This window comes from Siphateles boraxobius, unplaced genomic scaffold (genome assembly GCF_051911475.1).
Source record: "Siphateles boraxobius isolate OS27281-9 unplaced genomic scaffold, OSU_SipBor_1 47, whole genome shotgun sequence".
Lineage (NCBI taxonomy): Eukaryota > Metazoa > Chordata > Actinopteri > Cypriniformes > Leuciscidae > Siphateles > Siphateles boraxobius.
The window spans coordinates 2,418,339-2,440,962 of NW_027509108.1; the positions used below are offsets into that span (position 1 = coordinate 2,418,339).

At 40.3% G+C, this 22,624-nt stretch overlaps 1 protein-coding gene across 5 annotated transcripts in view; it reads right to left on the reverse strand.

The window, feature by feature from the left end:
- Nucleotides 1-763: 763 nt before the first annotated feature.
- LOC143710415 (B-cell receptor CD22-like) overlaps nucleotides 764-22,624 on the reverse strand; it is a 38,797-nt gene continuing 16,936 nt past the window's right edge. For 3 of the 5 annotated variants that reach the window (XM_077201368.1, XM_077201367.1, XM_077201366.1), the window contains exons 5-12: nucleotides 6,559-6,813; nucleotides 6,209-6,466; nucleotides 5,873-6,127; nucleotides 5,503-5,745; nucleotides 2,304-2,406; nucleotides 2,184-2,229; nucleotides 1,864-1,935; nucleotides 764-1,789 (exon numbers count right to left, since the gene is read on the reverse strand). In XM_077201368.1, coding sequence (XP_077057483.1) covers nucleotides 1,757-1,789; nucleotides 1,864-1,935; nucleotides 2,184-2,229; nucleotides 2,304-2,406; nucleotides 5,503-5,745; nucleotides 5,873-6,127; nucleotides 6,209-6,466; nucleotides 6,559-6,813 — 1,265 coding nt within the window. In that variant the 3' untranslated portion in view covers nucleotides 764-1,756. The remainder of the gene's footprint in view (nucleotides 1,790-1,863; nucleotides 1,936-2,183; nucleotides 2,230-2,303; nucleotides 2,407-5,502; nucleotides 5,746-5,872; nucleotides 6,128-6,208; nucleotides 6,467-6,558; nucleotides 6,814-22,624) is intronic. The other 2 variants (XM_077201370.1, XM_077201369.1) reach the window with 1 other exon arrangement.

Consider the following 22,624-nt stretch of genomic DNA (forward strand, 5'->3'; position numbering starts at 1 on the left):
TCTTGTCATAACTAACAGTTACAACAGCCAGAGATAAACTTATGTTAAACATCAAGTGTCAAACTAAAGCAAACACTGATCACCATAATGGTGACATCAAACCAAACTATTAATTTCAATAAATCATCAACATCTAAACCTCTGTTAATCTCAATAAGAACTTTTCCACACATATGACATAAATACAATCTGGTTAGTAATAAGTGAAGCTGGTAAAGCGGTTTGTGGTGTTGTTTAATGAAGTTGGAGCTTGATATCAAATGTTTGAACGTCAACCCAATTTTCATTTTCAACCAAAATTTGATGTCTGTGTGATGTTGGAGTCCATGTCAAATAACATTTCTATCTGGGGTGACTCACATTGTGGCCATAATATGAGCACACAGTGAGTGCGCTTTGCGGTTACACTTTTAGCTCACTGTGAACTCACATTATGGTCATATGGAGAGATCACTGTGAGATCAACGTGTTAACTGGGATATTAATGTAAGATTACACTCAAAGAAATATTAAACAGAAATAAACGTATACATTACATCAGTCCAGCACACGATAACGGTTATTCTCTTGCAAATGGTCAAAGAGAACAAAATGAGGGTTAAATAAATCTCTTTAGTGACTCATCACTGATGATCGCTGTCAATCATGTGTGGCTCCGCCCACAGAGCTCAGGATTGGTTCATTACAGTAAGATGAAGTAAGACTGACTGAGGTTCATCAATAACATTATAAAACTTTCACAAGATACATAAAATAATCAGACTATACTGAAGATCATTTTATTGATTATATTGAGAAGAGCTGCAGGTTCTGACACTAAGGGTGTACTCAAACTAGGTGCGGTTGCCTTCTACCGTTCCCTGGCTTGATTGTCCCCCATTCCCACTTAACCACTGTCTTGTACTCACAATGCATTTAAAGTGGTGGTTAAATGCCTGACAAATCATTATCTAAAGCATGTTAAAATGGTCCCATTTTGAGAGTGAGCAAAAACGCGTAGTTTTAGGTGTGTCCTTTTAAATGCAAATGAGCTGCTGCTCCCGGCACAGAGGTTGGAGTGTGTGTGTGTGTGTGTGTGTGTGTGTGTGTGTGTGTGTGTGTGTGTGTGTGTGTGTGTGATTTATAATGTATGGTGTGTCTCAATTTTCACTTGATTGTACTACACGTTTCAGAAGATTATTATGGAGGAATCTGAATGCCCCAATTTGCAGCTTTACTTCCAAACTACAATTCCTGTTCGTCGTGCACAACAAAATCCCCAGAGTTCAATTATTAATTTCACTTATTTGTTGTTATTAATAATTCTTGAGAATTATTAATAATTATGTTAAAATACTCTACATTAAATGATGCAGTCACATATACACACAACCAATTGTTTTTCTAAATTTAAATATCAGTTTAGACAAAGATAGACCAGAGATTAGGGAATACTTGATCTACTCTCTACTTGATCTTTATCATCTACAAGTGGAGTTGTAGTCTGCTGAGATTGTGAGAGATTTGATGTCTTCTTTTATTTGCACTTAATTCCAGTTAATTTCATCTAATCTTAATAGTAGTAGTAGTTCTGTGCTCCAGCGTGGTTAGCGATCACACTACATGCGTAGTGCCCTGAGCCCAACTGAACCGTGTTCTTCCAAGCGGGAAAGGGGCGGTTCAGCGAATCGCGCCAGGACACGGTATGGAGCGATCACACTATACAAACGAACCAGACTTTGGGGGTCAAATGTGCTCGGGCAAGAGTCAAGAGTCTTCAGGAGTCTTCAGGAGGTCTGCGATCAACGGTCTGTGTGAAAGAGAGCGAGAGATCGGTCATGTGATCATCCGTGATGGAGAATCTGACTTTGACGTCTCACTTACTGTGAGTGTGTCGTGCAGGTCAGAGGTCGTGGACTTGAGCTCAAGAGCTGGGTCTTCATTGTAATAAGAGAGCTATATGGACAGAGACAGAATGACTTTCATAAAAAATAGGAGTAAGGCAAGCTAAATTAATAGCATTATATGGATAAAACTAAATAAATAGCATTATACATATATATATATATATATATATATACATATATATAATCGACTTATTTGTATGTGATCGGACTCTGCTACTCGTGCTGAATGCAGATCACAAAGACAGATTACACAGATTTTCTGCTTCTGTAAAGTCATGTTGTGTTTGGATCAATTACCGGTTCCTCAGTAAGATCTTCAGATTTAACAATCATTCGTTTCTTTCTGTAATAATGACATAAATTAATAGCATATGGATGAATATATTTGAAATGATCAATGTTGTTTGTGGTTCTCACATTATAAACAGGAGAATGATGATAATGATGATGACGAGGATGAATATTGCTCCACATTCCACTGTGATCACAAAGACTTCATGCCATCTGGATCTAGGATGCACTGAAAGAGATAAACATTATCGGTAACACTTTATTTCGATAGTCCACTTTAGACATTCAACTAACTATAAGTTACTTTGCAGCTACATGTCAACTAACTGTTATTAGATTATTAGTAGACTGTCTGCTTAATATCTGCTAACACTTTATTTTGTTGGTCCCCCAACAGATATTCTACTGACTATATGTAACATAGTAACTACAAGTCAACTTGTTCTCCTAACCCGAACCCTAACACAGGGTTGCCAACCCTCACGCATCTGGCGTGACACTCACGCATTCAGCCTCAATCTCACGGTCTCACGCTCAACAATGAAATCTCAGGCTAAATTAGACATTCTTCTGTGCTGTATTTTTTTTTCACTCATGTGCACTAATTTCTGAATTACTGTAAGCTAGTTCAGGCTCTTAACTACTGATTGGACCACTGTATTTTCTCACGCAGAGAAAAATCGCGGACAAAGAGGATACTGACACCGACAGACTAGACAGAGAAGGTTACTTTTGATATGGAACAAATTCTCAGCTGTCAGATTCTGTCAATATTTCCAACGTTTGGCGCTTTTAAATGTGACAGATCGCTGTAACTCGTCAGTTCAAACGGCACGTGATACAGTAGCCTACAACACCCCCCCCCCCCCCCCCCCCCCCCCCCTCAAAAATATCTCTCACACCCCCACCCCCCCACCCCCCTCAACAAATCTCACTCCAAGCAAACCTCAAAAGTTGGCAACTCTGTAACACCTAACCCTAACCTAACAGTCTACTGACAGTCTACTACAGCCTACTAATACTCTAATGACAGTTAGTTGACATCTAGTTGAAAAGTTACTTATAGTTGGTAGAATGTCTAAAGTGACTATCGAAATAAATTGTAACCACATTATCAGCTAAGATTATCAATCCAGACTAAAGGAAGTTATACAGATTTGCTCTTACAATCCTTGTAAACACCCAGAGTTTGGTTACTGTTTTCTTTTTTTGTTTTGTAATGCCACTGCTATGCAGTAGGGGGCTCTAGGTGTCATGCTCCCTTGTATATAGCCATGTGGGAGAAGCAGTCAGGTTTGTTTGGAGAAAGGGAAGCATGGGCCCAGTCCCAATTCACCTACTTATACTACGACCTAAAAGTGTGTACTCTTTTTGTGAAGAAAAAGTACATACTTCTGAGTGTGTAGCAAAAGAGTAGGCAAGCTTTGGGACATACTATCATGTCATCTTTAACGGACAGATCTGTCACGTGCATCCTGTCTCCTCATATATATATATATATACACTAGATGTCGCCTTGGGGTTGTAAGCATGCGTCAAAACCGCCGCCATCTTGGAACAGGGGTCTTGTCATAGGAAGTAGCTAGGTAGCGCTGAATTCATGAATGATGCCGGACTTTTGTGCCGTGTATGGATGTTCACACGAACAAAATCTAAAAACCAGACAGCAAGGGATTACATTTCACAAGAATGTGAAATTTTGTAAATGTTTTAAAATTTATCTCGACTCAATGATAAATACATGTCTGACCATTGGAACGAACCAAAACATCTAGAAAATCGCATTCATGATGATTTATGGTGATTTTATTTCCGTTAGACCTTTTCCTACATTTACACTGATGCATTAAAGAGGAGGTCCCCTGTGCCATGATGGCGGCTCTTATTGGCACATTCGTTCCAATGAACTGCTGTAGCCAAGGCGACATCTAGTGTATATATCTATGCTGTCACCTAAACTGCCCTGTCAATCATCTTGTCACAGTTCAAATCCTCCATTCAATCTAATTTGATTTCCTACCGTTTCGGAGAGAAATGTAGTAGCAAGTTCCTCTGAAGTTGTGGGTCTTTCATGAGACTCTCCTCATGTGTTTGCAATTTGAATATAATGATGCATTTAAAAGGTAATGGCTAAACGTATCTTTACAAAAGTTCACAATGCTGCTGCAGATGCAATATAACGTAGACAACGTTGAATAAATAAATTTTTGTCAGTTTAGATACTGATAATTAATCACTCAAACCACCTTTATCTAAACCTCTCTACATAACCGCCGGTCTCGCGCATCCTCCATGTCTGTAGTTTTTTAACTTTTAACATTTTTCACTCGTGTTTGTATTTCTAACCGAATCCTAGTCCAACGCGCGATGGGTTGTGGGCAATATTAGCCGACAGCGTGTGCATCGATCTGCACTTCGGATTCTGACCGGAAATAGTAGACCATCCAGGTATCTTTGGAACACTCATTTCAACATACTACGATTTGGGATGTACTAATCCTATTTTCGAATACTATTTAGGACGGATAGTATGCAAATTATGAATGGGCCATGGTTCTTCTCTCTGCTCAGAGTCCAGATTCAGAAACTATTGTTTTAAAGCTCAATCAAGTAACTTAAGTGTTTTTCTTTGTCTGATCGTTAATGACAACTCTGGTTATTTCCTGTGTAAGCTGTATTTAGTTTTATTTTTAGGTTTTACGGCTGTTGTTCAGTTTGAAACTGGCAAACTTATGCTAGTATGTATATTTTGTTAGTAGAAGGACTCTTTAAATATCCTCTATTTTTCCTTTTGTCAATGAGGCTCAAGGCTGCAACTCAAACTGAAACATGAGAGTTCTATAACCTACGGTAGCTTCAAAGCCTGACTTTTTGAGATTTGGAATCGTTGTGGATTAAACTAGTTCCTGCTTCACCTCTGTCATGGGACTGTTTTTCCATTCCTCTCCATCGCTGCAAATGGAACAATTGACTCTATGATACAAAGCATTGGATGTACTCAGTGGATCACATGACAGTGAAAAACTAAGGTTTTCAGTTCTCATTTTTTATTGGTACTCATCAACTACACTGTTGCATTTGTGTGAATCGTTGGGGTTTATGTTATTGCATATTCAGTGTTTGATGGGTTATGTTATGAAATATACTTGTGTGGGTCGTCTGATATAAACTGAAAGCATTTCTATTGTTTTGTTGAGGTTTATCTTTGAACTGTTTATACACTCTTTATATTCTAATATAAGTTTGGTCTGTGGTTCCCTCCCTCAAATTCATTTTATGGCGTGTATCACTAGGGTGTGGATAGGGAGACGGTTACAACCTTCACCTGTGACAGTTACAGTGTCTGATCTCTGAGATCCATGTTGATTGTGAGCCTGACAGTAGAAGCGTCCACTCTGTAGTGCACTGAAACTCTGTCCAGATCCAACAGCTGAGGTTTCATTCTCCTTAAACCAGCTGAAGTTCAGAGCAGGGGGGTTTGAGTCACTGATGCACTTCAGAGTCACCGAATCTCCCTCCACTATTACACCAGATCCACGAATCAACACTGAGACGTTCCTGGGTGGGTCTAATAACAATCACCAAACTTATTGTTAAAAGGAATAGTAAAACAGTTTGTGTAAATAATTATTGTTGAACATCCTTTTAACATCCTGAAATGTTCAACAGCATCTTTTGTTTTATCATATACTCACACATGACGTTTAAAGTCACAGGATCAGAGTATTTCTCTCCATGTGTATTGTTGGACTTGCACTTGTATTCTCCACTGTCATCAGAGCTGATCTTTGAGATGTTGTAGATTCTTCCAGATCCTACAATCGTTCCTCCTTTAAACCAGCTGATTTCTGCAGGAGGGTTTGAGTCACTGATGCAGTTAAGAGTCACTGAATTTCCCTCCACTATTACACCAGATGGACTGATGAACACTGAGACGCCCCTGGGAGGATCTGTAAAGACAAAAAGTTTAAAATGACATGCAGTAAGAAATAATTGCACAAATAATGTTCCAGAAATAAAGGCAGACTGACACATTATTTTCACATTCACAGCAGCAGAAGTCTGAGACCCATGTTTATTTCTAGCAGAGCAATGATAGTCTCCGCTGGACTCAGACTTAATATAAGTGATGCTGTAGGTTTCACCAGATTGCAAAATCTTCCTTTCTCCTTTAAACCAGCTGATTTCTGCAGGAGGGTTTGAGTCACTGATGCAGTTCAGAGTCACTGAATCTCCCTCCACTATTACACCAAATGGACTGATGGACACTGAGACGTTCCTGGGTGAGTCTGAAAAGGACAAAATAAACTCTATACTCATGTTTTGCATTTGTTAATCCACTAATTTGTTGATCACAGTTACTGAACCATCATTAACTCACACATGACGTTTAAAGTCACAGTATCAGAGTATTTCTCTCCATGTTCATTGATGGACTTGCACTTGTATTCTCCACTGTCATCAGAGCTGATCTTTGAGATGCTGTAGATTCTTCCAGATCCTACAATTGTTCCTCCTTTAAACCAGCTGATTTCTGCAGGAGGGTTTGAGTCACTGTTGCATCTCAGAGTCAATGAATCTCCCTCCACTATTACACCAGATGGACTGATGGACACTGAGACGCTCCTTGGTGAGTCTGAAAATGACAAAAAAAAATAATCTTAAATCATCTCATTCAAACACAATCTCCAGTTTTTTAAAAGACTAATTTGATCTGTACTCATATGGGATGAATATAGTGTAGGATTACAAATTTTATTTAAATGTTTAATTTAGATTTCCAATACAATAGTATTTTATATTGAAAAAGTTTATAAATGATGAGACCAGGAAATCTCTGCAAACGGTAGGGGTTCCCATGCAGCAGGATATTCCTGACTGTCCCGTCTCAGTACGAGAAGGCTAGGCTTTTCCTGTTCTCGTTGTTTACCGGGTGAAACTCGTGCTGAGCAATCTTTCTATACAACAAAAATTTGGTGAGTTTCACTCCATTCAAAGTACCGCTGAAGACCAGTACAAATTTGTTAGTCATCTGCGCCGCCATAGAAGAGTTAACAGACTGCTGTAGAGTTTCGTAACTAAGTTTATCCTCTAAAGTTTTCTGTTAGAGATGAAAGTGATCCTCTGTTGTCAGGCAGGGAAGAATTTAGCATTACGTGCTAGTTATTATTATTTTTTTATTTTTTTTGGTGATCCTCTGTTTCACAGAGAAGGTTAGCATTACGTGGTAATATTTTGTTTTATCCTCTGCTTTGCCAGGGAAGTGTTCATCCTCTGTATAGTCAGGGAAGTTGGTTTTATCCTCTGTTTTTCAACAGAGAAGAATTGTTTATCTTCTGTTCTTTTAAGCAGGAAAAGATTAGCCTAAAAGTGCTAGTAATTTGAAGGAAGGTTAACGGTACTTGATCAGTTTTGAGTGTTCCCTCTGTTTGATCAGAGAAGTTTTAGTGTTTTGTTTATGTGGTAACAAAGAAACTCACAAAAATGGTTAGAAGGAATGCTAGGTTGATTCCAACAACTGAAAAAGGTGGTCTTGCTACTCCTTTGTAGTCAGATAGTGAATTCAAAACACTGATAGGAGAACAAATGAACCTAATAGTCACAGAAAAAGTCAGACAAGAACTAACACAGAAATATGAGATTCATCCAGACAAGACTTGGTCGCTAGATGAGTGTAAAAAGGTGCTTGAGGCAGGTATCCACAAAAAAATGTGAAAGGAATATTATGCTGCCATAGAGAATTTGGTTTAGCACTAGCTACACAACAGTCTCAGCATAACTCAGAACCAGAGAAAGAGAACAAAGAGCTACGTGCTAGAGTTTCCGCATTGACCAAGAAATTGAACCGCAACAAACCTATAGAAAAAATTGATGTAGAAGAAGTTAGTCAGCCGGATAACATTTACCCTGACTTAAAAGCTCTTAAAGCCAAAGTGAGAGTAGCAGCAGCAGCTACATTTAGCACAGAAAAACAAGAAAGCCGGTGGTCTAAAAAAGTAGGCACATGCCACTATTGTGGAAAATTAGGACATTGGGAGAAAGAGTGTAGGAAGAAGTTGCAAGATACAAAAAGAAATGCTATGCATAATTCTGCTCCTTCTCAGCCTGCATACAACCCTGAAGTAGTTCCGCAAGTGTCCACTGAAACTTTAGGACAGCTCGTTCAGGCTCGTCTGAGAGCACAAAAAGACCAGGAAAAAAACTAATTGTTGGAGTTGTGAGTAGCTACCTTTCACCTGTAATCCATCATAATGACACAAGAATTTTTGTGAAAGGTTGCATACAAGAGAATGAGATTGACTTTTTGCTTGATACCGGTGCAGAAATTACAGTAATTCCTACAAAATTGGCTAAAGGTTTAAACATCCCGTACAAGAAAACCAAACTTTGTTTAACTGGCGTAATAGGTGAAGATTCTGTTTTGTATGAAACTCCGCCCATAGAGGTAAAATTTGGCCTGAAAACTCTGACTACAAAACTGCTATGTGCTCCATTAAATACAGGTGCAATTTTAGGCATGGATCTCCTGAGACAAGTACATCTAACTTTAGACATGTCCTCAGAATTTGCTAGCATTAAAATTTCCTCAGCACAAGTTTCTACCAATAATGCAATCCCTCCAGAGTATGCTTTCTTACAGAATCATCCAATTTGGGCTAAAGACAAGGATGACTGTGGTTTATTGACAGGTGTAGAACCAATAAAATTGACTGGGACTCCACCTCCGGTCACCAAACAATATCCGATCAAAAAGGAATGTATATACAGGGAATCAAGCCTATTGTAGAAAAATTGCTGACGCAAGGAGTGCTAGTTAAAACCAACAGTCCATGTAATTCACCCATATGGCCCATCAAGAAATCCAATGGGACATGGAGACTCACCATAGACTACAGAGTAGCCAATAATCATATTGATAAAATCACCCCTCTAGTGGCAGATCCTTCCACAATTTGTAATGGCCTACTATTGGAGTGTAAGATTTTTTCAGTTATTGATATGTCTAATGTATTATTTTCTGTACCATTGCAATCTGACAGCCAGCCATGGTTATCTTTCACAGTTGACTAGGAACAATACCGGTGGACACATTTGCCACAGGGATTTCAAAACTCCCCAACCATATACCATCAGGCTGTCAGACGTGATTTGTGTGACCCAGAATGTCCAGTAAAACAGTCCACTATGATCCAAAACGTCGATGATATTTAGATTGCCTCAACAGATCACGAGGTACATCAAACTGAATTGGCATCATTGTTGGACTATTTGCATAAAAAAGGACACAAATGCAGCTTTCACAAAGCTCAAATTGCTAAAAAAACAATTCACATTTCTGGGTCAAACAATTGGTGCAGGAAATAGATCCATTACACAGGATCGAGCAGCTTCAGTCAAAACCATACCTCCGCCTACTACCATTAAAACACTCCACTCATTTTTAGGAACAGCAGGTTACTGTAGACCGTGGATTGAAGAATATGCCTCGATTGCACAGCCTCTCTATGACTTCTTGAAAGGCCATGGTAAAGATTCAGATACTGTGTGTATGGAAGAACTTCACCTCAAAGCATTCAATGATTTAAAGAGAGCACTATGTCAAGCACCAGCATTAGGAATTGCCCAATCTGATAGACCCTTTGTGCTTTATGTCCATGAACACTTAGGCTTTATGACTGCATGTCTAATGCAAGATCATGGGGGCAGTTTACGCCCAATTCATTACTATTCTGGTAAACTTGACAGAGTCGCTCAAGGTATGGGCCAATGTCTTAGAGGAGTGCAGGCAGTTCATCTAGCTCTTCAGGCTTCAACAGTAATGGTGTTAGGTCAGACTGTAAATGTTAAATGCCCTCATGCAGTGTCCGCACTAATGAATCAAGCAAAAGTCACTTCTGTAACCTCCTCCCGTCGGGGAAATTGGTTAGCAACTCTCACAGCTCCGAACATTGTTTTACAGTGTGCACCAGTCACGAACCCATCCTCATGTATGATGTCTGCAATGACGGAGAATTTGTTAGAGGATGAAGGAGAAATGACTCACGATTGTGTAACACTTACATATACACCTACGAGTGAAGTAAAGAAACTCCCATAGAGAATTCAGAATTTGAGTTGTTTGTTGACAGTTCAGCTCAAGTAATTGAAGGTAACAGGCGAGCAGGTTATGCAGTAACGTCCACCACGGAAGTGTTAGCTTCAGGACGTCTTCCAGATCATTTTTCAGCTCAAGCTGCAGAACTAGTAGCCCTAACAAGAACATGCTCGCTAGCTAAAAAAAAATACTCAATGCAGAGACTCACATACAAAACATTCAGTCATCCATCAACCTGATCAAGATTGTCGTTCTACTAAGCATCATGGACATCGCACAAAGTGTGGACTCCAGAAACAGCATATTCTTAGAGCTGATGAATATGTCAAGAAATGCCTTGTTCGCTGGAAAGGACGTTTGCATGCCACACGCACCTTCAGTAGGAGCCGGAATCCCCTGGGTGGCACACCCTATCTCCAAATGTGACACGTGTACCTTATTCAATCATCATACCAGTGAATTATACAACAAGGATACATGTCACAATACAACAATTCCTCCAGCTTCTCCGTGTTGCATTCCAGGACTACCATCCTGCAACCTAACTTCAGCTACTCCCATCATGACAGATCTACTCCTGCCAATGATGTTCTATTGGTGAATGGAAAATTATGCTCCAGCATCGACTCCACTGGGTGAAATTCCTCGTGAACGTTGCAGCTTTGTGATTGAAAGAGGAACAGAATCCCATGTGTACTTTACTACAACAGATAAGAAAGAGGAAAAGGACTTAACAGAGTGTTTCTCCAGAAACCCATCCCTACCAAATTTTTTTTGCAATAAATCAGTTGTGTATGATCTCTCCACCAACTGACACTTTTTGGTTATGTGGAAATTTTTTCTACAGCATCCTCCCCAGCCAATTTAACGGAAGGTGCACCCTGGTTTATGTTCTACCAGCTATCAGAGAAAATAAACACTCCACCCCTAGCTCCCCACAGGACACAAAATTCAGCTCCTATACCACTAACAAAGCAGATGGCTGCATTTCAGGACTCACTTGTGCACAAACATGGTGGTCAAGAACTCTTGGAGCATTAATACTATCTTATGGTGTCATGCAAGCCCTTGATCAAGTCAGAAGCTTATCGAATTCTGTACAGAAATGGGCCAATGATACGGCTTTGGCCCTTGGTAACATCACGGACACTCTCGCTTCACACAAGATAATGATCTTACAAAACAGACCTTGGCCTTGGATTACATTCTAGCAACGCGAGGAGGAGCCTGCACCATCATCGGACCTGAGTGCTGCACCGGGTTAATGGATCCAACTGAGAACTTGATCAAAATCCAACAAGACATTCAGAATCAGAATCAGAATCAGAAAAGAGCTTTATTGCCAAGTGTGCTTGCACACACAAGGAATTTGTTTTGGTACTGAGGCTTCCAGTGGACATATACAAATACAACATGAAACATAATACTACAAATTATAAGAATAAAAAATAAAAATATAAATATATGAGAATAAAACTATCACAGTTGGGTTTAGTCAGAATAGACATTTTCAGATTTACAGATTATGAACCTATTTACAGTGTTTTGAATATTATAAATAAATAAATCTACATATAAGTATCACCTGAGTTGTGGGATATTGCACTAAACAGTGGGAGTATTGCACTTACAGGCATATGCCTTGGGAGGAGTGTTAACTGTTCAGGAGGGAAATGGCCTGTGGGAAGAAACTGTTCCTGTGCCGAGATGTTCTTGTGGCCAGTGATCTGAGTCTCCGTCTTGACGGTAACAGTTCAAACAGGTGGTGTCCAGGGTGAGTGGAGTCTGTGATGATTTTACCTGCTCTCTTCCTCACTCTGGAAGAGTACAGGTCCTGGAGGTTTGGCAGGGGGGCACCAATAATCCTCTCCGCAGTCCGGACTGTCCGTTGTAGTCTCCTGATGTCTGATTTGGTAGCTGAACCAAACCAGAAAGTGATGGAAGCGCACAAGACAGACTCAATGACGGCTGAGTAGAACTGAATCAGCAGATCCTGTGGCAGGTTGAACTTCCTCAGCTGGCGAAGGAAGTACAGTCTCTGCTGGGCCTTTTTCACAGTGGAGTCAATGTGATTGTCCCACTTCAGGTCCTGAGAGATGATAGTGCCCAGGAACCTGAATGACTCCACTGCTTCCACAGTGCTGTTCATGATGGTGAGTGGGAGGAGTGCTGAGCTGTTCCTCCTGAAGTCCACGATCATCTCCACTGTTTTGAGCGTGTTCAGCTCAAGGTTGTTATAACTGCACCAGGCAGCCAGCTGTTCAACCTCCAGTCTGTAAGCAGACTCGTCACCGTTTCGGATGAGACCGATGACAGTGGTGTCGTCTGCAAATTTCAGGAGCTTGACAGTGGGGTCTTTAGAAGTGCAGTCATTAGTGTACAGGGAGAAGAGCAGTGGGGAGAGAACGCACCCTTGGGGAGCACCAGTGCTGATTGTGAGTGTCTTGGATGTGTGTTTCCCCAGTCTCACTTGCTGCTGCCGGTCCGTCAGGAAGCTGGTGATCCACTGACAGATCGAGGATGGTATGGAGAGCTGGGTCAGTTTGGCTGTGAGAAGACCAGGCATGATGGTATTGAAGGCCGAACTGAAGTCCACAAAGAGGATCCTTGCATAAGTCCCTGGTCTGTCGAGATGTTGCAGGATATAATGCAGTCCCATGTTGACTGCATCATCCACAGACCTGTTTGCTCTGTAAGCAAACTGAAAGGGATCCAGCAGGGGTCCAGTGATGTCCTTCAGGTGGGCCAGCACCAGTCTTTCAAACGACTTCATGACCACAGACGTGAGAGCGACAGGTCTGTAGTCATTAAGTCCAGTGATTTTGGTTTTTTTGGGGACAGGAATGATAGTGGACCGTTTGAAGCAGCAGGGAACTTCACACTGCTCCAATGATCTGTTGAAGATCTGCGTGAAGACCGGGGCCAGTTGGTCAGCGCAGGCTTTTAAACAAGCAGATGAGATGCCGTCTGGGCCTGAAGCTTTCCTAGTCTTCTGTTTTTTGAAGACTCGGCTCACGTCCTCCACACAGACCTTAAGCTCAGGTTGGATGGCAGGAGGGGGGAGTGATAATTGGAGAACAGGAGGTGATGCTGAATGTGTGAAGTGCAGATCAGACCGGGTGTGTGGTGTGAATGAGGGCTTTTCAAACCGGCAGTAAAATGAATTTAAATCGTCAGCCAGGTGTTGATTGTCCACAGATCGAGGGGATGGTGACTTGTAGTTGGTAATGTTCCTCAGGCCATTCCAGACTGATGATGGGTCGTTGGATGAAAACTGGTTTTTCAGTTTATCAGAGTAGTTCCTTTTAGCAACTCTGATCTCCTTTGTCAATCTGTTTCTGGCCTGGTTATACAAGATTTTATCCCCACTTCTGTAAGCATCCTCTTTGGCATGACGAAGGTGTTTGAGTTTCCCAGTAAACCATGGTTTATCATTAGTGAATGATAAGAATGTCCTGGTAGGAATGCATGTATCCTCACAGAAACTTATATATGATGTTACAGTATCTGTGAGCTCATCCAGATCATTGGTAGCAGCTTCAAAAACAGTCCAATCAGTGCAATCAGTGCAATATTCTGATTCAATATTGCAATCAGTGCATTATTCTGATGCAATATTTATATTCTTGATCTTTCAGCAAAATTAAACCAGATGACTGAAGTAAATTTTTCATGGTTCGGAAACTTGATTGGGAAAGCCTGGCTGTGGATAAAGGAAATAGAAATTATGTTGTTGTTTGTTCTACTGGCGTGCTATCTATGCGTCCACAGTATCAAGTGTTTCATTCAACATATGAATCACGCCTCTCACGAGAAAATCACAGTTCCAACCAGAAAAGACTATTACCCGTAGGGACGTCACGGACCCCAAAATTGCATGTTTGTTTCTGTGTAAGCATGCAATTGCAGAAAAGCAAACACAGAACATGTGTTATATGCCTGTAACGATCACAAATTACAAGAATGAACATTTAAGTGTTTAAATTTGTATTTTGTGAGAGTTATTTAGAACTCTCAAAGGGGGAAATGTAGGATTAGAAATTTTATTTAAATGTTTAATTTAGATTTCCAATACAATAGTATTTTATAGTGAGAAAGTTTATAAATTATGAGATCAGGAAATCTCTGCAAAGGGTAGGGGTTCCCAGCGGGATATTCCTGACTGTCCCATCTCAGTACGAGAAGGCTTTTCCTGTTCTCGTTGTTTACCGGATGAAACTCATGCTGAGCAAGTTTGAACACCTGCTATTTTATTACTGAGACCGTTTGTCTTGGAGTTCTTGTCTCAGTATGAGATGTCCTGCACTGTCCTTTTCTCGTGTCTCATGCTGAGCAGGTTCCACAATCTGTATACCTTATTTACATTTGCTTTGTTTCAGAGAAGTCTCCAACTATATGTATATCCCTCCCCCTTGAAATGTTATAAACTACAATGAAAAGTTCCCTTAGTTAGACTTGACTTGATGACTGCAGCTACCGACAGCTCGTGTTCTCAATAAAGAATCCTGCTGAAGAAACTATCAAGTCTCCTGGTCTTTTGCTTCTAAGTCTCCTACACTGAACAAGGAAAAGGTTTACAACAATAGTATCAAAATGATTAATTTTCAAATCTAAAAATTTTAATAAAAAAGTTATATTTCAAATAATTTTTAAATCTATTTGACAAATTCACAAATGTGCGTCACTACATTTAAACTAATACAATACAACTTGTGTGTGCAAAATCCAGAATCACGTGAATGTGCATCATTTTATACAAATAGAGACATAGTTGTTAATACAAAACCTCGATCTTGTATTAATGTAGGTCAGAATTTGTGCATGCAACAATTAATATGTGCATTTGTGGATGAGGTGACGCGTTAATTCATTGACTCGTTTCTGAGTCGATCCTATTGGATTCATTTGGATTTTGAGACTTTCATTTCGCCGGTTTAGCCTTGCACAATCCACACACACTGTCTGAGAAAACCTGCTACCACTAGATGGCAGTAGCTGCTGAAACAGACAACGGCAGTGTAATAAAGCGTTCTTCCCCATTTAAGATGCTTAATGTAAGTCAAGTCAGGTCAAGTCACCTTTATTTATATAGCACTTTTTACAATACAGATTGTTTCAAAGCAGCTTTACAGAGATAACAGGAAAATAGTTTTGTAATAATATCGTTAAATATAAATTGAAAGACACCTTCCAACAATTCTTAAAAAAATTTACTTTCTCTTAAAATAAATAATATACCAGATAATACTTCAATAAGTATTTTAATAATTTCCGCAGGTCCACCAATTATAATGCAGGAAATTCCCCCGCAAACATTGATTCACTTTAGCATGTATATTGTATGAATTTAAATTATTTTAAAATCAGATTTTTAAAATCAAATCAATCATTGTAAAACTTCCTCCAAGACGCAATTTCACAAGCTGCATGAGTGTTCAGCTGTGATGCGTCTTCTCTCTCTCTGTCTCTCAAAATGATTCATTAGAGACATAGTTGTTACAAAACCTCGATTTTGTATTAATGTAGGTCAGAATTTGTTCATGCAACAAGTAATATGTGCATTTGTGGATGAGGTGACACGCGTTAATTCATTGACTCGTTTCTGAGTCGATCCTATTGGATTCATTTGGATTTTAAGACTTTCATTTCGCCAGTCTAGCCTTGCACGATCCACACACACTGTCTGAGAAAACCTGCTACCACTAGATGACAGTAGCTGCTAAAACAGACAACGGCAGCGTAATAAAGCGTTCTCCCCCATTTAAGACGCTTAATGTGAGGGATACTGAAGCACCAAATCTAGTACACAATAGGCCTACCTTATTAATAAAGCATACTTTGTAGAGGCAAACAGATTAAATCAGATTATGAACAACACCCATAGAAAAACCATTAAAAAACACTTAACGTGCAATAGCGCGTTGCATGTTCAATAAGGTGTAGAATACTGAGTTTTAATATCACCGTCTTACTGCATTGACGTTAAGCTTTTTCTTTATAATAGGCTCTATGGGAGGAAACTATATAGCCTACAGACAAGAGCCTATTTGAACGTGACACGCAAAATTTCACGTCAATGGCATTTTCCTTCCTGTGTATGCTTTATTAATAAGGTGGGCCTATATTGTGTAGTAAATTTGGTGCTTCAATATCAATATCAACATCAATATTTTCTATCAAGTCCTCGTCCTCCTGTCAAGTCCTCATCCTCGGTTAGGAACCTGGGTGTGCACTTTGATACCAAACTTTCATTTGATAGTCACGTGTCTAAACTACAGCTGGTCCAAAACGCAGCCGCTAGAGTTCTTACCAGAACCAGGAAATATGACCATATTAGCCCGGTTCTGTCAACACTGCATTGGCTGCCTATTAAACATTGTATACATTTTAAAATATTGCTGATTACTTACAAAGCACTAAATGGTTTAGCTCCCCAGTACTTGAGCGAGCTCTTAACGCATTATAGTCCTTCACGTCTATTGCGATCTCAAAGTTCTGGCCAGTTGATAATACCTAGAATATCTAAATCGACTGCTGGCGGTAGATCATTTTCCTATTTAGCACCAAAACTTTGGAACAATCTTCCTAACACTGTCCGGGAAGCAGACACAGTCTGTCAGTACTAGACTAAAAACACATCTCTTTGGCTTAGCATACACATAACACATTATAGACTTCTAGGGTTGTGCAATTAATTGAATTTCGATTTCGATTTTGGCTCCCAACAATCACCGAAATAGTACAATCGAGTAAAAATGATTATTTTGCCATGTTCTGTTTTGCAAGAACACACTCATTTTGCCTTGTGTTCTGAATGACACGCGCACGCGCACATCCGCCCCTCCCGAAGCCATAAACTCTCTCAGCTTGAATGTTTAAACTGATAAGACTTAAAAAGTCAATTTGATTGTACAAGTGAGGGTTTGAGTCACTGATGCAGTTCAGAGTCACTGAATCTCCCTCCACTATTACACCAGATGGACTGATGGACACTGAGATGTTCCTGGTTGAGTCTGAAAAAGACAAAATAAACTCTATACTCATGTTTTGCATTTGTAAATCCACTAACCCAGATAGCAATTGTTCTCTGGCCCAGCTCCGGGTCACACAGCCAGTTTCTCTTGGCCAACATACAGCAAAGAATGACGGCCCTGGGATGGTCTGGATCTCACAACAAAATCCCCAGTTTTAAATGAACAGACAGAAATAAAGTCAGTCTGGTTAGTAATAAGTGAAGCTGGTAATGCTGTTTGTGGAGTTGTTTAATCCTCCTCTGCTGAGATCTTCACAGATGTAATGTCTTCTTTTCTCTTCAGGTGAGTTCATCTAAGACTGTATCTGAAGTCAGTTGTAGTTCTTGTGTTTCTGCTCGTCTTTTTCTGTTCTCTTCTTTCCTTCAGTGATTCTGCTTGATAAGTGCTTGGATTATTAAGGCTGAGATGACTCCATGTTTAATATACACAGACTTCGAGGCTCAGATAAGGTCCAGTTCTAGTTTATTTCTTTGCTCTGGCTGACATGTGGCATTGCTATGGCCTGCTTGTGGCCCAGATCTGGCAAACAGGAGTGGTCCGCCCAAGTGCCGTCATTCCATGCTGCATGTGGGCCAGATTATTGTTGTTCAACATTCATTACTCATTAAAATGTAATGTGTAAAACATCACACTCTTACTTATTTGATCTGGACAAAATGAGCAGCATTAGAGAGATTAAGACTCCAGCTTCGATATTTGACCTCTGTTTATGATAAAACTGGTTTGCAGTGACATTCATTTCTTAATTTATGACAGGAGTGCAAAATTATTAATCTGTAACGTTCGTTATTTTGAATAGAAATCATCACTCATAAAGCAGTCATTCACGTCTTCTCCAGTTTATTTGAGTGCACATACATACAGCAACCGCCAGGACTATTAGTCCAACGGTGCGCATATTTGGAGAAAAAATTATTTATCATCATGTAAAATATTTTGTCATAGAATAACATTTCTATTCATTTTCCACTGAATTATGCAAAGTGAAGCTCAATCGGCGAACACAGAGCGATCTGTGTCTCCTCTTCCTGATTTGCATAACTTATGATCTCAGCGATCTTTCATTCGCTGTACCGCTGTCAATCATCTCACGTGGTTTCAACGTGACCATAATCCTGCCCTTCTGCATTACGCGCTCCTGTGTACGTACACTTCCTCATTCTGACCTCCGTGATAATAAAGCTAAGACACCTCTTCACCTGAAACAAGAAGCTAATACATGCACGATTTCGAATACATGTGGTTTGTGTGTGATTTCCGTGCGACCGGAATATGATAAAACAATACTCAATGGTGGTTTAAAGTGAGCTTTAAGTAAAAGTGTAATATTAATCTTTTAATTTGTGGTATGTAGCTTGATGGTACTTGATCTTAATCCACCTGCTGCAGGAGCTTTTCTATTCCATAATCTTATTTGTTAAAATATATATCTTTTTTTTTTTCTAACAAGACTTAAGATAATAGGTGGATCTTGATAATATGTACAAACTAAACCACCTGGATCCTAGAGCCGCTGTATCATCCAGTTCGGTAGGTTGTGCTGTCACAAAAACCTAGGGTCCTGGAACTGCGGTCTTAGAACTGGGGTCCTGAAACTGCAGCGTCTGGCTGTGCAGGAATATACTAGTGGCTGCTCCTGCTCTGCTACGCGCTGCCTCGCCGCCTCTGCGTGCGGTGTGAATGCTCTAATCCAGGGATCTCCAACCCTGCTCCTGGAGTGCTACTGTCCTGCAGACTTCAGTTCCAACCCTGTTCCAAAAAACCTGCCTAATAATTATCAAGCAACCCTGAACAGCTTGATTTGCTGGTCCAGGTGTGTTTGATTGGGGTTGGAGGTTTAGGTTTTAGAACACCTAAAATTCTCAGGACAGCAGCATGTGTCCAAATTTCAATCTTAACCGTTCTATTTCATCAGAAACGATCTTAAAACAGGGCTTTAAGTGTAAAATACAGAACTTGTCCTTTAACTTTAACACTGCTTCAGTGTTCATTTAACACTCAGCTCAGAGTTTATTTAATTCACACTCTATTTTGCTGTGTACAATGTAGCTTATCCATTTTCTCCGAGCATTCCAGTGCGTCGCGCAGGTTCGGCACACAGATTGTGTGTATTTGGTACACCGCCTGATATTTAGCGTATGTTATGGCTATGGGTAGTTGTGAGATGCCACATAAATTATTATTGAATATGATAAATTTGTATTTCACGGGACGCAAATTAATGTGTGGGCAACACGGAAGAAAGCTCTGTCTAGCCACGGTTTTATCGAGTCATTTATTAGTCTGGCTGTTTGATGAGAAAGAGATGAAATGTAGTTGCAATAAACTGTAATAATCCATACAACTGTATCAGATGACTATTATTCTGTTGCGCAGAGCTGAACTGATGAAGGCACGGCTTGATCTCTGGTTGACACGTGATTTTTTTTTTCCCAAACCACAGCCCTGCAGCCGATTCTAAAGTTTTCATTGGTCATGTCAATCAATGTACTGATTGCCTACACCAAACACTGATCCCTAAACCTACCCGTCACTGTAACCTAAACCAATGAAATCGGCTGCAGGGCGGGATTTCCGCTGAAGTGGTTTGGGGGGGAAAATCACGCCTGGTTGACCAATCAGCGGAAAGGAGCATTTCATTCCCGCTGTGGTGGGGTTAGAGAGGACTCAAGAGCGAGAGTGACAATCTTTAATAGAGTCAAAAGTCAGACCACAGGTAATCCAAACTGAAAAGTCAATAATAAACATCAACAGAGGACACCAGTAGAACTGTCAGAATCACATGAACATAAATCTCCTCTGTGGTACTGGTAGAGACGAACAGCAGGCTGGTAAAACAGCGCCTCGGAGACTCACGGAACTGGATAACGGTGGCGAGCACCGAGCAGGTAATCAGCCTCAGCTTTAAGCACGTAAGGTTTCTGTGGACGTATAGATGAGCACAGGATAATTCCAGTAGAAATTTTCCGTAGGACTCACACGACAGGACAGGACAAGACTGAGATAAACTCTGGTTAGTGAGCATCTGAGACATCGAACAATCTGACAACAAGACAGGGCAAGAGAGGGTTAGAAGAAGCCAAGATAATGAGAGGAGATTAGGAACAGGTGGAGAGGAATGAGCGTAATGAAAAGTGATAACAGCTGTCAGTAATGAAAGAGAAAGCGGTGTGTGTGTGTGTGTCCAGCAGAGGGAGACAGAGAAGGAGACAGGATCATGACACCCGCCCATGTAGAGATAGAATATTGAAGCTGTTTATTCATTTTGGTTTAATTGCTTTTCCATTTGGCGGATTAGGACAAAGTGTGATGAAAACAAAGATAAAAGTAGGGCTGCACGATTAATCGCACGATGTTGTTATGCGCATCTAATCAGTAAAGCCGGTTCCTTGATTAGTAGTAAATCACCTTCACCTGCTTTCAGATGGAGCGGCATTTACTACAAAGAGCCGTAGTTCACTGACAAGCTGAGCCAAACATTTTTGTCCTACGGAAAATTTCTACTGGAATTATCCTGTGCTCATCTATACGTCCACAGAAACCTTACGTGCTTAAAGCTGAGGCTGATTACCTGCTCGGTGCTCGCCACCGTTATCCAGTTCCGTGAGTCTCCGAGGCGCTGTTTTACCAGCCTGCTGTTCGTCTCTACCAGTACCACAGAGGAGATTTATGTTCATGTGATTCTGCCAGTTCTACTGGTGTCCTCTGTTGATGTTTATTATTGACTTTTCAGTTTGGATTACCTGTGGTCTGACTTTTGACTCTATTAAAGATTGTCACTCTCGCTCTTGAGTCCTCTCTAACCCCACCACAGCGGGAATGAAATGCTCCTTTCCGCTGATTGGTCAACCAGGCGTGATTTTTCCCCCCCCAAACCACTTCAGCGGAAATCCCGCCCTGCAGCCGATTTCATTGGTTTAGGTTACAGTGACGGGTAGGTTTAGGGATCAGTGTTTGGTGTAGGCAATCAGTACATTGATTGACATGACCAATGAAAACTTTAGAATCGGCTGCAGGGCTGTGGTTTGGGAAAAAAAAAATCACGTGTCAACCAGAGATCAAGCCGTGCCTTCATCAGTTCAGCTCTGCGCAACAGAATAATAGTCATCTGATACAGTTGTATGGATTATTACAGTTTATTGCAACTACATTTCATCTCTTTCTCATCAAACAGCCAGACTAATAAATGACTCGATAAAACCGTGGCTAGACAGAGCTTTCTTCCGTGTTGCCCACACATTAATTTGCGTCCCGTGAAATACAAATTTATCATATTCAATAATAATTTATGTGGCATCTCACAACTACCCATAGCCATAACATACGCTAAATATCAGGCGGTGTACCAAATACATACAATCTGTGTGCCGAACCTGCGCGACGCACTGGAATGCTCGGAGAAAATGGATAAGCTACATTGTACACAGCAAAATAGAGTGTGAATTAAATAAACTCTGAGCTGAGTGTTAAATGAACACTGAAGCAGTGTTAAAGTTAAAGGACAAGTTCGGATAAAAGTATGGAAAAGGGTCCGTGTACGTTTTGATAGTTTGTTTTTTTTTCGTTTGAACCACAAAACAAAAATAACGAGAAACCACCTTTTTTTCGTTTGTTGTTTCAAACCAAAAACAAAGAAAGGATAAAAAAGAGCCGTTCTCCCGTTTTTGGTTTCTGAATCCGAAAACGAAAAACGACTAAACCAAATTCAAATAACGGTCCGATTTTTTTTTTTTTTAAATTCCTTTTTTTATTTCTCCCTTTGAAGATCTACATTAAACGGTAAAAATCGGATAAATGACTTCAAAATCCGTTTTGCACATGTGGGCGGTCATGAGACGCCCCTTTCAGCCGCTTGGTCAACCGAATCTGAGCCTGTGATATCATCAGCAATTCCCCCGGTTCTTTTCAACTAAACAATTATGGCTCTGCGTACCGCTTCTTAAACTGTACAGGGCTGTGCAACTTAACGCGTTTCACAGAACTATCTATATCAGAAATATTAAATATTAATCTGCACCCAGACGGTTTTAATTAGCTGTGCAGAGTTAAATCTGTGTAGTGCTGCACTAGACAGCGCAGAGCGGGTGAAGCTCAGACCAATGTTCTGTCAAGTGTAAATACGCAGCAGTCATAACTCTTCTTTTAGACAATACGCTCAGTTTTGGACAAGGAGTGGTCATTGCAAATATTGTAATGCAAAACTGCTGATGGTGGTGGGTACCGATGATGGTAAATTAAAATGTAACTACTCATAGCCGCGAGAGTGAGACAGCGAGATGATTGACAGGACGATAGCGGAGAAAAAAGATCAAGATAGG